The sequence below is a fragment of the Macrobrachium nipponense genome, chromosome 24, assembly GCF_015104395.2.
Source record: "Macrobrachium nipponense isolate FS-2020 chromosome 24, ASM1510439v2, whole genome shotgun sequence".
Classification (NCBI taxonomy): domain Eukaryota; kingdom Metazoa; phylum Arthropoda; class Malacostraca; order Decapoda; family Palaemonidae; genus Macrobrachium; species Macrobrachium nipponense.
In genome coordinates this window covers 6,064,127-6,078,406 of record NC_061091.1, presented here as the reverse complement: position 1 = coordinate 6,078,406, position 14,280 = coordinate 6,064,127, and the positions used below count along the sequence as shown (strand labels likewise).

General features: G+C 33.3%; 1 protein-coding gene across 1 annotated transcript in view; it reads left to right on the top strand.

Annotated features, from left to right (window-relative positions):
* Positions 1 to 13,998, top strand: part of LOC135205398 (NADPH--cytochrome P450 reductase-like) — a 33,402-nt gene extending 19,404 nt beyond the window's left edge. The window contains exons 8-14 of the mRNA XM_064235894.1: positions 409 to 661; positions 892 to 1,089; positions 1,218 to 1,378; positions 2,427 to 2,530; positions 4,751 to 4,857; positions 5,001 to 5,122; positions 7,547 to 13,998. Of these exons, the coding sequence (XP_064091964.1) occupies positions 409 to 661; positions 892 to 1,089; positions 1,218 to 1,378; positions 2,427 to 2,530; positions 4,751 to 4,857; positions 5,001 to 5,122; positions 7,547 to 7,691 (1,090 nt within the window). The 3' untranslated portion in view covers positions 7,692 to 13,998. The remainder of the gene's footprint in view (positions 1 to 408; positions 662 to 891; positions 1,090 to 1,217; positions 1,379 to 2,426; positions 2,531 to 4,750; positions 4,858 to 5,000; positions 5,123 to 7,546) is intronic.
* The last annotated feature ends 282 nt before the right edge of the window (positions 13,999 to 14,280 follow it).

Sequence of the window (14,280 nt, the reverse complement as noted above, 5' to 3'; positions counted from 1 at the left end):
TTCATGTATGTGAGGTAGATATAAGCAGGAAGTAAGAAACATAACTTTAATTAAACAATCAACTATTGTATAGAAATACACTTTGTTGAGAATCCAGTTACATCCATTTTATATGTAGAAGATAAAAGAAACACTTTTGTGCTGTACGTATATCTGGAGATTGTTGTTGGATGGTGCAACTCCGTCTCCAGTGGGAGTGAAGCTTAATTATTATTAAACCAGTCCAAAATAGAAAATAGAAATTTTTATCCTTGTCCCTTCTATGTATGTGCAATAACTGACATGTCAATATCTCATGTCATCATGATGATAAAATATTAAGCCCATTGTATACTGGAATCCAGAAATTTACATTTTTGCCATTCAAACCAACAGCACGTAACTAACATTTTTACCGTAATCTGACAGATACGACTCTGGCGATCATGTTGCTGTTTATCCTGTCAATGATGCTGGCCTTGTTGATCAGCTTATCAAACTTACTGGAGAAAAAGGGGATAAAGTGATCACACTGACCAATGTAGATGAAGATAGTAGTAAAAAGAACCCATTCCCGTGTCCCTGTACTTATCATACTGCACTGTCCCACTACGTAGATATTACAGCGATACCAAGGACACATGTATTGAAGGAATTGGCAGAATATACAACGGATAATGCTGTAAGTTTCTCCATTAATTTTGGATGTCTACAATAGTATATTTAAACCAGTGTTTATTACAGGTGTTGATATTGAATAGAAAGGGATAAAAGATTAGTTTAACCAGACTTCTGAGCCTAAGCCTAACAAAGCCTCTTCTTGGGCTGATATTGAAAATTAACATTAGTGTGTATTGGATATCCAGTACAATTATAAGAACATATTCTAATGTAATAAAAATTATTTTGTAGGAAAAGGAAAAGCTTCTTTTAATGAGTGGCACAAGTGAAGCGGGAAAAGCTGCTTATCAGCAGTGGATTATCAATGATGTAAGAAATATCATCCACATCTTGGAGGATTTGCCATCTTGTAAGCCTCCCCTTGACTATATATGTGAGCTGCTTCCAAGACTCCAAGCTCGTTATTATTCTATATCATCATCATCTAAGGTAAATAGTTGTCCACCTTTTTTTTTGTATTTAATTTTTGATTGATATTTTCCTAAAATGTTGTAATGGCTTAATGTTTGCAAATCTTTATTATTTGCATTTTTACACTATTTTATTTTATTTCGCAGCTGTACCCCACCACCATTCATGTGACTGCCAATGTGCTGAAATACAAGACTCCGACTGGTAGAACTAATCATGGTGTTTGTACTACATACCTCCACAATCTTGTACCTGACAATGGTTTGAAGCATCATGTCCCAGTTTTTGTAAGGAAATCCCAATTTAGGTGAGTGTTTTATAAGTCACTGAAAATTTTAATGACAAACTTAGCAGTGTAAAATCCTATCTATCCAGCTTCTAGTTATACAAATTAAATTTCTGGACCCCACTATGTAAAAAGTTTAGTACTTGGTATTCTGTAAGATAATTCAGTGGTTAAACTTTGGCCTCAACCAGCTGTTGAATTATTTCAAATGCACAATCATGGAGGGTGGTCATATTGATTGAAAACATAGATTAAAAGGTGGTGATAGACTCAGATTTACAGTAAATCATGACATTGAATTGAAACTTAGTGCTGACTTTGGTCCTTTTATTTCAAAACTGTATTTCCTGTTCTTATATGTAGAGCTTAGAATCACAATCTTCAGTCAGTCCTGGTTCAAGAAAAAGCTTTTAAATACTATGAAAGACTCTTGACTTGAAAACTGTAAATAAATTTACAAGAAGGTACCCTTGAACATTTTTACTTGATACACCAGTAGAGGATGCAAGAGGTCATAAATGAGAGTAGAAATTAATTGAAAGCAACAATTTATTGAAACACCACAAAGAAGACAAGGACTACAAAATTGCAGTGGTAGCCCTGGTAGCCGTCACAGTTATTACAAAAACAAGTGGACCATGATTAGACTTCTTTGCTATTACATGGAAATAATCTTAACATTGACTGATGGACTGCCATCAGGTATCAGGAATTGATGCATGCACTTACATTTCCATTATAATGCTGTTTTGAGATATCCATATACAATGCTGTTTTGTTGCTTGCCCAGTTATCCTATATCTGCTTTGTAGGAAAGAGCAGATATCTATATACATTCATTTCTTGTTTGTTCAGAAATGAAAATTGAAATGATACATTTTATTCCTCTTGAAAGGTTACAAAGTTATTTGCAAGTTTTCCAGTTGTCTGGCACCCTCTTAAATCCATGGACACCAGATAATAGGAACTATGCTATTTTCATTAGATGAAGATTTGCATTTGGAATAAGAATTTATTTTAACATTTAGACTGTTTCCTTGTTGAAAATATTGTCTAATCATTTCCACAGGTTACCAAGTAAGCCACAGACACCAGTTATCATGATAGGACCAGGTACAGGTATTGCTCCTTTCCGTGGCTTTATCCAAGAGAGAAATCTCCAGAAGGAGGAAGGTAAGAATATTTCAGATTGTTGAAGAAATGTATGCATAATCTTTTGAAGAAAATGTACTAGACAATTTTATTTTTATATTTTCTAATAAATGAAGCTCGCAGTATTTCAGTCATTGAGAACAATTATACTATACTGGTTTGTAAGAGAACCGTTTAGTTTTGGGACATACTGGAGTATTGATCTGATGGGATTTTCTTTCACAGAACACCAATATCTCAAAAATGAAATACTATAGAAATTTTCAGTAACTGATATTTGTATCACTTACTTTCATGAAGCATATGGTATAATTTATCATATTAATTTTCATTTGAAGTCATACATATAAAGAAATCATTGCACTTTATTAATGTTGATTATAAGTTTTTATATCTAAATAAGCTCTTTAAAAATGGCTAAGGCATCCTATAAACCCCTATGAACTCTGAAACATGTACAATGTATTTCAATAGTAAAACTTACTGTCTTTGTAATAATGACACATAATTATATAGAACACGAAAAAAACAGCACATAAAAATGACTTATGATTGCAGCACTGTTCCATACTTTATTTACCTTTGATATGCTAATGGCCCGAAGGAGGAATGTGGAGGAAGAGGAGAGCCTACATTGGTATTGAAGGCTCAATTTCCTTTTCTCTTGGATTTGTGTGTTTCACAGACCAGGCAGTTGAGAATGCCCTGAATTCTGTTGCTCCACTTTAACACATCCAAAACCAACCAATGACAAACAATTTGGCCATGCATTGCCTCAAGTGTTCAGTACTAGGATAAATCTCAAAATGTGCAAGAGCTTTGTCTGTATGTACCAAGGCCTGCTGCATTTTGATGAAGTGCTATGGTTCTGGTTGCTGCTCTCTTTGCAGCGCTGCTGCTTATGAAACACTATAACTCTTCGCGAGACAGTGTCATCCACTTTCAGCTCGGTTCTCAAAGTCATCAAGGCTTTGAATCACTTAAACCATCCAGAACTACAAGAATCCTGTCTCATTCTTATTAGAAATCAATTTAGGTCTGCAAATACAGTCCTTTCTACTAAAAGGGCATTTTACTTTTGACGCTATGTTGTTGATCCTGCTGTTCAATCCAAAGAAAAACACATTTCTTTTTTTGTGACTCTTGTTTCATTTTTTTTATCTTGCCTTTTATCTGTTTCTGATTGTCTTCATCCCTGGAGCATAATTTTTGACATGGACTAAGACTGAAACCTTACCACAAATGATTGACAATACTGTCGTCCAACTTGAGCTGTGGTACCAACATTTTTTTACCATTTTTGTAGTGTTATGACAGCCACATGATGTTTGGTTTTAGCGGTAGGCAGTCCCCAGTTAAGGGCAGTTGTCTAGCAATGCAGTTAACTGGATTTTCAGCAGAAACCTCTGGTTAATGGTGCCATTAAGCAGGTCATTAATATTGTTATCACAGATTTTAGGTTAGCTGTGTCAGCTGGGAATGGAACATCTGCTGTTAATTGGGGACTGCCTGTATCACTTCTAAAATGATTACATCACATCAGAAATGGTAGCAAGCAAAAAAATAATGTAACTGATATGTACAGAAGGCCATCAAGTTGAGGTGTTACATTTAAAAATTTTCTGTTATTAGGCACTTTCCTGTTTATGTATTTTCATAGTCGACCACATTAACTGTTTACATATGAGTACAGTACATTGTGATGTACGGATGAACGTAGTGTAAATGAGAATTAATATTTTAAGCTTTAAATGATTTTGTACATTAGATTAATTAATATTTATACATATACTATACTTTAACTAGCATTTTATGTGATTAGGCTCTTATTATTATTGATTTCAGTATTTTTTTGTATTTAAACTTCAGTTGCTGACTGATACGTGCACTAACAGCTGTATGTCTGTTTTTATTTTTCCTATTTTTAACAAACCATCGTAAACTTAAAAATGTGAAACCTGTGAACTCCATAATTTGAAGCATTACTTCAGTTTCAAGGCAGCTGCAGTAGTTTCAAATGCAGTTGTGGGCATATTGAATACCTTAGCAAAGGCAAAGTGATGTGCAGGCTATCTCAGAATCCTAGTCTAACTATTGGTAACTTGAAATAAATTAATCAGATGAATAGAATCCAAATGAATAAGAATTCTTCATTACTTGTTATTGACAGGAAACCCTAAAAACCCAATCAATGCTGCTCTTAACTAAGCAAAGAAATAACATAATTATTTTTTTTCATAGGAAAACCAGTGGGGAGGACCATTCTCTACTTTGGCTGCCGCAACAAAGCTGTTGACTACTTATATGAAGAGGAATTAAATTCTTACAAGGATTCTGGGTTATTAGAGGTATATTGTATCAGAGAAAATGTTACTGATATCCCTTATCTGGTTATGTTTTACTAGAGCTTTATAAAAGTGCATTATACAAGAATCTCCTCTTGATTTACTGAGTGTCATTGATGCCTAACGTGAGCTTTATTTTATTTCAGCTTTACACTGCCTTTAGTCGTGATCAGCCACAGAAGGTATATGTGACAAATCTTATTGAAGAACATATGCAAGATATTTGGCAAATCATTGGAGAGCAGAATGGTCATTTGTATGTGTGTGGGTAAGTTGAGAATTAAGTTTTGTATGATTTTTTGTTATAGTAATTTACATGTAGCTTTTAATTTGGGTGTAGGGGGGGTGGTTAGGATTTCAGTGTTAAAAGGAGTGACAGTTTTGGGGGACTGATCTTCCATTAAATAAAGGAAATTCATTAAGTAATGAAGACCAAAGTCCAAGTAACAGACTACACAGTCCCCACAGGTGATGTGGTATTTGTGATCTATCACACTTGTCTTTATCTTCTATGGCACTCTCTTCGTAAGTTTGTGGGTGAGGTTGCAAGCTGTTAAATTCAGTAATGATTGCAACAGTACAAGTAGGAATACGTAACAAAATTCAAGTGGTACCTTTGCACTGCATGTGTTTTTGTGTGCTTCTTAGCAGATTTTATGCAAAGGAAGTAGCTGCAGTTTTGTATTTTATTTTGGTATATCCTCACCAAAAATCTAATAAGAATTTCATCCAAATGTATGTGGATGTGTGTGCAGGGCTATTTAAAGGTAGTATACTATTAGTATGACAATTATTTGGTATGGCACATGACAATTCAGAAAATACTTTCAGAAGTGTTAGTCATTGAGCTGGCATGTTTCACTGGTTGAAGTCTTGGGTAAAAGTGTAATGTAGTAGTATATATTTACTGACATACGCAATAGTGCTATTAGTTATATTTTATTATGATATGTCAACTATGTGAAAACAGTTAAATATTGACGCACGGCATGAAGAGGGAATAAACGCACATACGTATGACTTCTCGTGGCAAGGGTAGTTTATCTGTAAAAGACAAATTAAATGAATACATATGCTTTAAATTCAGTGATTTAAGTGTTCATGACAGCATATATATGCCATCATTAATACTATTGTGAAATTCACTGCTTTGACATGTAAAGTATAAATATTCTCAGTTCACATGTAAATTGCACTTCACCAAGAAGTTGCGTGAATGTCGTTCTGTTCACTTCTGTCTCTCTCGTGTTGTGTAAATTTACTCCAATTTTAATGAACTCAAAACATCTTGTATTGCATAATGAAAAATTATTACCCTAATTTAATAATATACCGCATTCTATATCCATATGTCGTGCCAAATAAATAACATACATAGTTCCATTTCTTTAATAAGCCCTGCACACACAACAGATTATAATTGTGGAGATTGCAAAATGAAACTACAAGTATCAACTAAGTCTGTGTAACATCAGTAGATAAATCCACTTAAACATTCACATGCAATGCATGCAGTACTTACTTATTGTTTTTTATTCCTATATGGTTGAATTTATTGTCGTCAGCAGCTAGCACAACATTCCTCAAACTTGTAGTAGGTGCATACCTAAATAGAACCTGAATAGGCTGAGAAACTGCCTTCGAAAAGGTCAAGATATAATTCAGAAGTTTTATATAGTTTTTTATATATGAATGTATCATAGTAACATGTATCCTCATTTAATATATTTCTGGGCTCAGCCGTGTCGCTCCGTGAAATGTGTCCCCTTTAGCACTATTTCTAGTAAAATATTGCTATGATACCAGAGAACTGCTAAATTGGACATGTCAGAAGTCTCTGACTCGCTCACCTAAATAAAAGGTGTCGGTATAGAACTGGGGCGAGTGTTAAACACTACCACAGCAACCCCTCCAATTAGCCTTTTTTGTACAAAATAAACTAGTATTTTAATGCATAAACTTTCTGCTAAAGTTGGGATAGTCAATCGGGAATCTTAAGATTAGGAGGATAAGAATAATTTTTACATTTACTATTTCTTTAGTAGGTTCATAGCCACCTTGTCTTCTGACAGTATATATGATGCTTAGTAGCGTGAGCACTAGTAGTCGTAGGGACTAATATTCAAGTCACAAATTCAACATAAATGACTTGAATAAATACCTACACAACATTGAATAAACTGCCATGTTGCTGGCACCTCATGCAGTGCTCTGTAAGCACTGCATCTCACTTCCACCCTCTCCTAACAATTGATTCATAATGCACCTGAGAGGTTTTCTTTCTGCTTTGCCTTTCAATAATTTCCAACATCAATTTCTGTTTCAGCGTTGAATCTAGTAGGTTCCAGCGCTTTGTCTTTGGCCTAAATTCTGTATATTCTATTATTGATCGCTATGTATACATTCCAGTACACAGTGAATAGTAAATGGCTTAGTACAAGAGCAGCTAATCTTAAGTACTACCTAGGTAACTTTGTGGCTTTTTAGTACTCCAGATATGTATTTATGAAACTGGCAGTATGTAATTGTTTTTCGGATAAAATTTTTTTTTTTTTTTTTGATAAACACAGGAAACAGTCCCTGAATACTAGTTTGTGGAACATTTGACATGTAAGCCCGTAAGTTCTGGCTACACCATGATCAAGGATAGTTAAAGTTATATGTTATTTGTGTCCTTTTTTTTTATTTCCAGTGATGCGAAGAGCATGGCTCGAGATGTAAATGCACTTATTGTCAAAATATGTCAAAACGAAGGAAAGATGGATCAAGCCCAAGCTGAACTTTTTGTGAAGAAGCTGATCACGCAAAAGCGTTACTCTTCAGATGTATGGAGTTAATGTGCTGTAAATAAGCAGTGCTTGTACATATGGAAGTAATTTTTAATGTGGATATTCAATTTTTATTTTATTTTAGATAACTGTATTAATGTAAAGAAATTTTAAGGCATCTGCGTAATGTCATAAGATAGAATGGAACATAAAAACAAGTTTTGTTTGGTTCATCTGTCTGGTCATTAGGATTTTTAAGTTTGCTTTTTATACATGTGCAGTGGTTTTATATTCAGATTCATAAATATTTATGATAGTTTTAAATTTTGTATTTTTAGATGTTTTAAGTTACGAATAATTGAGCATAAACAATTCACTGATCTTTTAATAGTTGATTCATTTTATATTTTATCATAGTAAGATGTGGCTTATATTTCATATATCCTAAAGAATTTTAAGTGTTCACTTTTTAATTTGCTCTTTGAAATGATTGCAGCATTTAGGTATTTAGTTCCTGTAAACAAATCTTTAGTTTTGTTTTTGGCTTGAAAATCACCATAAATAATTTGTGATATGAATTTAATTATTAAATGAAATTATTTTAAAATACATTATTTTTTTCAATTGTAGAGGTAGTTTTGGCTTCTAGCTATAATGTTTAATAATTTAATACACAATTTTTGTATATGCTTTATTATTAGAGTTTTATGGATTTTATCTATTTTTGAAGTAATTACAGAGATTTGTTATAACGTGAGGTCTTAAGAGAAATTTGCATACGAGGAGAAAATGACTAGATACACTGTCTACAACTTAAGCATAGATTGCTAAAGTTGTAGGCCTTTTCCTTCTTTTGTAGTTGTAACTGAAATCTTGGTGGCATTTATGACTTTAATTTGCTTTACAAGATTAAACATTGTCTTCCATTTTAAAGTACTAATTGTATTTAGCATTTAAATTCTTTTAGTCAATTCTTGCAGCTAATATTTTAGTCAAGCAATAAAACAATTCATTGGGTAAATAGCTTCCTGTATACTTTTATCAAGTGAGACAAACCAAGCATTGAAATATCACTTGTCATTAGTTGCCGTAATGCTACTTTTAACTTTTGCACTTGATAGAAGGCAGAAATACTATGTTATCACTGCAAATTTTATACTTGATAGAAGACAGAAATCCCTTTAATGTTATCACTGCATTTTATTTTATGTTCATTAGGTTTAGGTGGCAATGAAAATTAGTGTTTAGCAATAATGAAGCAAGTCAACTATTAGGCTTTATTAAATGTTTGAGATAAATTGCATGAAAAGTATAATACAGGTAGTTTGCTTTGGGGTTAGCTGAATGATTTAATCAGCAGCTGAATGATTTAATCCACATATAAGATATTTTTGCGAGGTCGAGGTCAAGTGTTGTGGAAGTAGCATCAAATTTATTACAAGCATGTTTTAATCACCGTACCTACAGAAATACTAGTAAATAAGTTGCATTATAGCAAGAAGTGATGAAAATTTATTCCACATTTGATCATTCCACTTAATCTTATAATTTTCAGGCTCAAATATGTATTGTACAAAAAGGGGGCAGCACAAATATTTAATTTAAAATATTTTAATTCCTGGAAATGGTGTACAGCACTAAGTAATTGTGCTGTGCCATAACATATTCAATTTTGCCCATCTGGGAGCTTATAAGCTACATAAGAACGAAGTGGTTAAGCTTTTGGTTACTATACTTGCCATTTTTCCAGGTTTTGTAAGCATTGTAATTTTAAATGGTCAATTGTGTGATTCTTTGCTAAAGGGTTATGTAACTATTCTTGAAACTGTACAAGGTTTTGTTTCAATAAGTGATAAATGTACAAAATTATCAGGATAAATTATACACTGTTATCTGATATTTGTATTACACTCACTTCTGAGCATACTCACTTGATATTCATAGTCACACACTCATTATTTCATAAATGGTATTTAGAGATTTGGCCTGTTTGGGATGATCACTAAGTTTTAATAAACTACAGTCCTTACTATCAGTTTGGCAAATTCTTGGTTTTAACTCAAAGGTTGAGTAAGTTCTAGAATAACTGTGTAATTGCTGTAATTTTTTTGAGACATTTTGCATTGAATGTGTTTATTGTGACTGGCAAAGTACTTTACTGTTTCAAGAAGTGATTATACTTGATTCTTTTAATACGCATTGTTCACAGGAATTGACCGATAAATTCTGGATCATTGTCTGGAAGTGGTCATCCATGAACCTTAAATTCACAATTGGTCCTCTGCTTTTGTAGTCATTGCTCTCTTGACTTGGGATTGGGAGAGTGATTGTATGTAATTTTTTGTTTTCCAATTTATGACTATTATTAAAATCATTGTAAATTTTGTATTGTGAACAGTATGGTAGACATGTTACTATTATATTTTAAAAACAGTAGAACTGTTTAGATATATGTAAATGATAAATTATGATATTAAGGTAATATTTAATTACAAATAGGTATAATGTATATGCATATACCTTAAAAACCAAAAAGTTCAGGATTATGAGAAAGGTGCTAGTAATTGTTTTATATAATTGGTATTGAGAGCAGTTATCACTGCCTGCTTTACTGATATTTGATGTTGGTTAATGTAAAAAAAAAGTTTTAATTCCAATATCTTTAGTATGTAAAATAAAATTTTATATGCAACTTTTGTGGTAGAGATTGTATTAAAGAGGCTTTGTTTTTTTAATTTTTCCTGTTTTAGTATTTTCAACATTGATTGAAAGTTATTTTCTTTACACTTCAATATACTTGTGATATGTGGCTAAACTTATGCAAAAACTAGTAGTAGTTTGTCTATTAAATTTATATCTTGTACTACCGTACTATAAATATTTTTTGTGTAGACTTGACATGTAGATTGATTAGTCTTTTGTATACATTGTGCAACTTTGTAAAGGTTGTATTGAGTATATGTAAATAACCATTTTTTTTATAGTAAAAAATGTTTTTATGCAAATCCATTAATCATAACCTTAATTTGTGCAAAATGCAAGCAAATTCACCAATTTGAGAAATGGAAAGAGGCTTAAGTGTGCATGGACCAGCCAAATCCATCCAGGCTGTGTGTTGACCATATCTTCATTAATTGGCTTGTTAAAATATTATATTACAAAAATAGTTATGTATCCATTAATCATAAAGCCTTAGTTGCAATTGATAGGCGAGAGGATGAAGCAGACAAGCCTTGAAGAAAAAGGAAGATGCAATTCCGGGATTCCAATTCCAGGTGTGCAAGAGTTGGTAGTAATACTTTAGGTAATGCATATTCCACGATGTACTTTATTTGCAATGTTAAAAATAACCCAAGAGAATATTGTCATCAAACCCTATGGGGAAGACGCTTCTTGTGTGCCAGAAATACGAAATTGCCACAGCGACAGGTCCCAGCCAACACATACCACATCCAGTGGTTGTGGTATCTTGAGAACATTATGGGGTTTCCCCTTCAGAAGATTCTGATGACCTACCAGAACCAGACAATCATTCAGGTAGCAACGAACATGCAAGCACAGACGATGTACCTAAGTGGCAACAGAAAGAATCCAGGTGAAAGGGGCACCCCCGTTACACTGGCTGAAGCGAGGAGTCTGGTAATTAGCAGAGAACACACCAGCTACTGAACTAGAATTAAGTGAGCTGAAAAATGACTAAACATTTATGAAAAACTCTTAATTAAAAATGACAGGTAAAGCCTGAGCATGCTGGAAAGACATTGAAACTGACGTAGCCTAATAACAATAACAAAGAGGTGACTCGCTGATTGTTAGCTGGAAATCTGATAGAATGAACAAACAATAGTTGTTGAATGGCACTGAAGAAAAAAAATAATGCTCAGAAGTCCTTGGAAGAACAGCAGCATGTCAGTAAGGTGTGCAGGTGAATGAGAGAAGTTTGTCATGGAATTGCAGGTAAATGTGCACTTAGGGTTTTCTTTTCCATTCTTAAGGTTTGTGCATCTGGCCGTGTTTGCCCAAATTAAGAATGCTAAAGCCCGTCCACACACTGCTTGACATACTGTGTGCAATGTAACATCAGAAGCAAAGTCTGAAGTTTTTCTGCTGTATCTGCTCTTCTAATGTCATACTGAGCAAAGCTTGGCCGTGTGGACGGGGCCTAATGATTAATGAGTTTGTAATAACAAACACCTTGTGCCTGTATCTAATCAAAGAATGTTTGCAATTATAGCTGGTACACCAGTTTGTTGCCTAGTCATAAGTATGCTTACAATTATATATTTTGTTGACAGAAGCTACTGTACTCTTAATCTATAAACCATTAAAAAATATGGTGTCAGTAATTCCTTTTTTAAACATCAAAACTCAATGTCAGATTTCATAGGATTATGGCAAATTTCTAATTCTAAGTTAAGATTTAAAATAATCCACTTTCTAAACTGAGGATACTTTAATTTTTTAAAGTTCTTTGATATTGGTGAAATAATAATGGTCAAGCAAATACTTTTGTAATAAATGCAGAGAGGGATGTAGGTGTCCCAGTAACTTTCTATAATGATTGATACCAGAATACTGACAAGTACCGCACTGTGTACCAGGTATTAATGCATCCAGCTGTACATTAATTGAATATCTTTTATAAATAAAAGATTATTCTTGCAAACTTTTGCACTTGTGAAACTGCAGTGTATGAAATTCAAAGTTGTTCTGAACCTATTACAGTATTTTTAATGAATAGTTCTGTATTTACACATGTCCCAGTAGTTTCATAGTTCATAGCAAACCTGTATTCATCAGAGAGTTGGATTGGACATAATTAGAAATTTAAAGTAAATAGTTTTGTTTAAACATAAAAACCATTGCCTTTTTTAGTTTGTGTTACAAAAGTAATATCAGGACAGTCTTAAGAATTTGAAAACTAAAGCACTTTGTGATTCCAATTGAGTGAGAGTAAGGTTGCTATCTTCTCGTTAATTGATGACATTTAAGTTACTATATTCTTCATTCATTGCATTTACCTATACATATTCCACATTTTTGCATATTTTTTGTTTCTCCAGTTATTTCTATTGCTGGCATGCATGTTACAGCATCACAATAGTGTTCTAATCTTTCTTTGACACTTGGTCTGGTTAAACTACTTGGCATCAAAGTGATGCAAGTTCTGTCAGTACTTGGGTGGACAGATGTCAAATAGTATATAGAAACTTTGAATTGTACTGAAATTTAGCCTTATTTTCAATTAGTGAAACTTACAGAGAGCTGGATCTTCAGCAAGAGGGGTTGGGGTCAAGCTCCAACTTGTTGCCCGATGTACAGTAATTTTTTCAATGAAGATTCTACACCTTTACTGCATCTAGCTCTTGGAAATAAACCTTTCTTCATCAGTGAATATTCTACACCTTTACTGCATCTAGATCCTTTCTTCATCAGTGAATATTCTACACCTTTACTGCATCTAGCTCTTGGAAATAATCCTTTCTTCATCAGTGAATATTCTACACCTTTACTGCATCTAGCTCTTAGAAATAATCCTTTCTTCATCAGTGAAGGAATGAGATCAAATTCTTTCTTCCCTTAACCTTTCACTATTGAAAGTCCATGTACCTAACTGCTCTCTGGCCATCAAAAATCCAATTTAAATAAGTGATTAGGATTTCATAAATGTTTTGTTCAATTATATGGAATGCAGGACACTGCCTGCATAGCAACTGCTCGCAGCAGTGTGAGGTTGGAACTGGCCAGTATAGGAGCCAGAAGTATTTAAAGGCAATGGTTTTTAACCCATGAAAATATTTAAAAGTAAATATCTGAATATCAGAAGACCACAGTTTTATAGTTTAGTGTCACAGAATTTTCCATATTAATTCTTACTCAGAATTATAAAAATACATCTGCATCCTTATATAGCAGAAAATTGGATATTTTTGTTAAAACTTCAGTCTTAGTAAAGCATGTTAGTCTGTATTATAACAATGAACTTCTCTTTTAAAACACTTGCCTCCATTTTTGTTTTTCTCTTCTGCAAATGTAACACATTTTCATCTTTATCCTATTCACTAAAGGAATGTTAACAAATAGGTAGGATTCAAGTGAATGATGACAAGTTTTGCACAATAGAAATAAAAGAAAATATCTTTTAAGTTAGTTTCCGACAATCTTCATTTTAAAAGCTTCAAGAATTTCTCATGAAATTGTATTGAAACACTGTAAATCTTCCTATTCAACATCCTCATGATAAATGCATACCTGTACTTGTGTATTCTGTTCATGTTATTGTAAAGTCTGGCATAATAACACAGTACAAAGTCAATATTCCTGTGAGGTGTGCATGAGAAGATGGATTGTTGAGAATTTTCATACGTATATTATCGACATTGTTTCATTCACCCTAGAAATCCAGCCTTCAGGGTATTTATGAATTTAAACAAGTGAAGGTACTGTTTAAAGGGAAGTGATAATAGTAGTTATTCATTAAATGCAGTTGTTCTTAGAATACCCAGGGATTAAATTGAACCCAAAGTGGCTGCAATGTTCCCAAAACATGCAAGACAAAAGGAGCTAAGATTGACTTGTGTTCACATGCCCACCTGTTGACCCAGACTGCAGCTAACTTCCCAGCTCTCTCTCTCTCTCTCCGATATCTCAAGGCTGT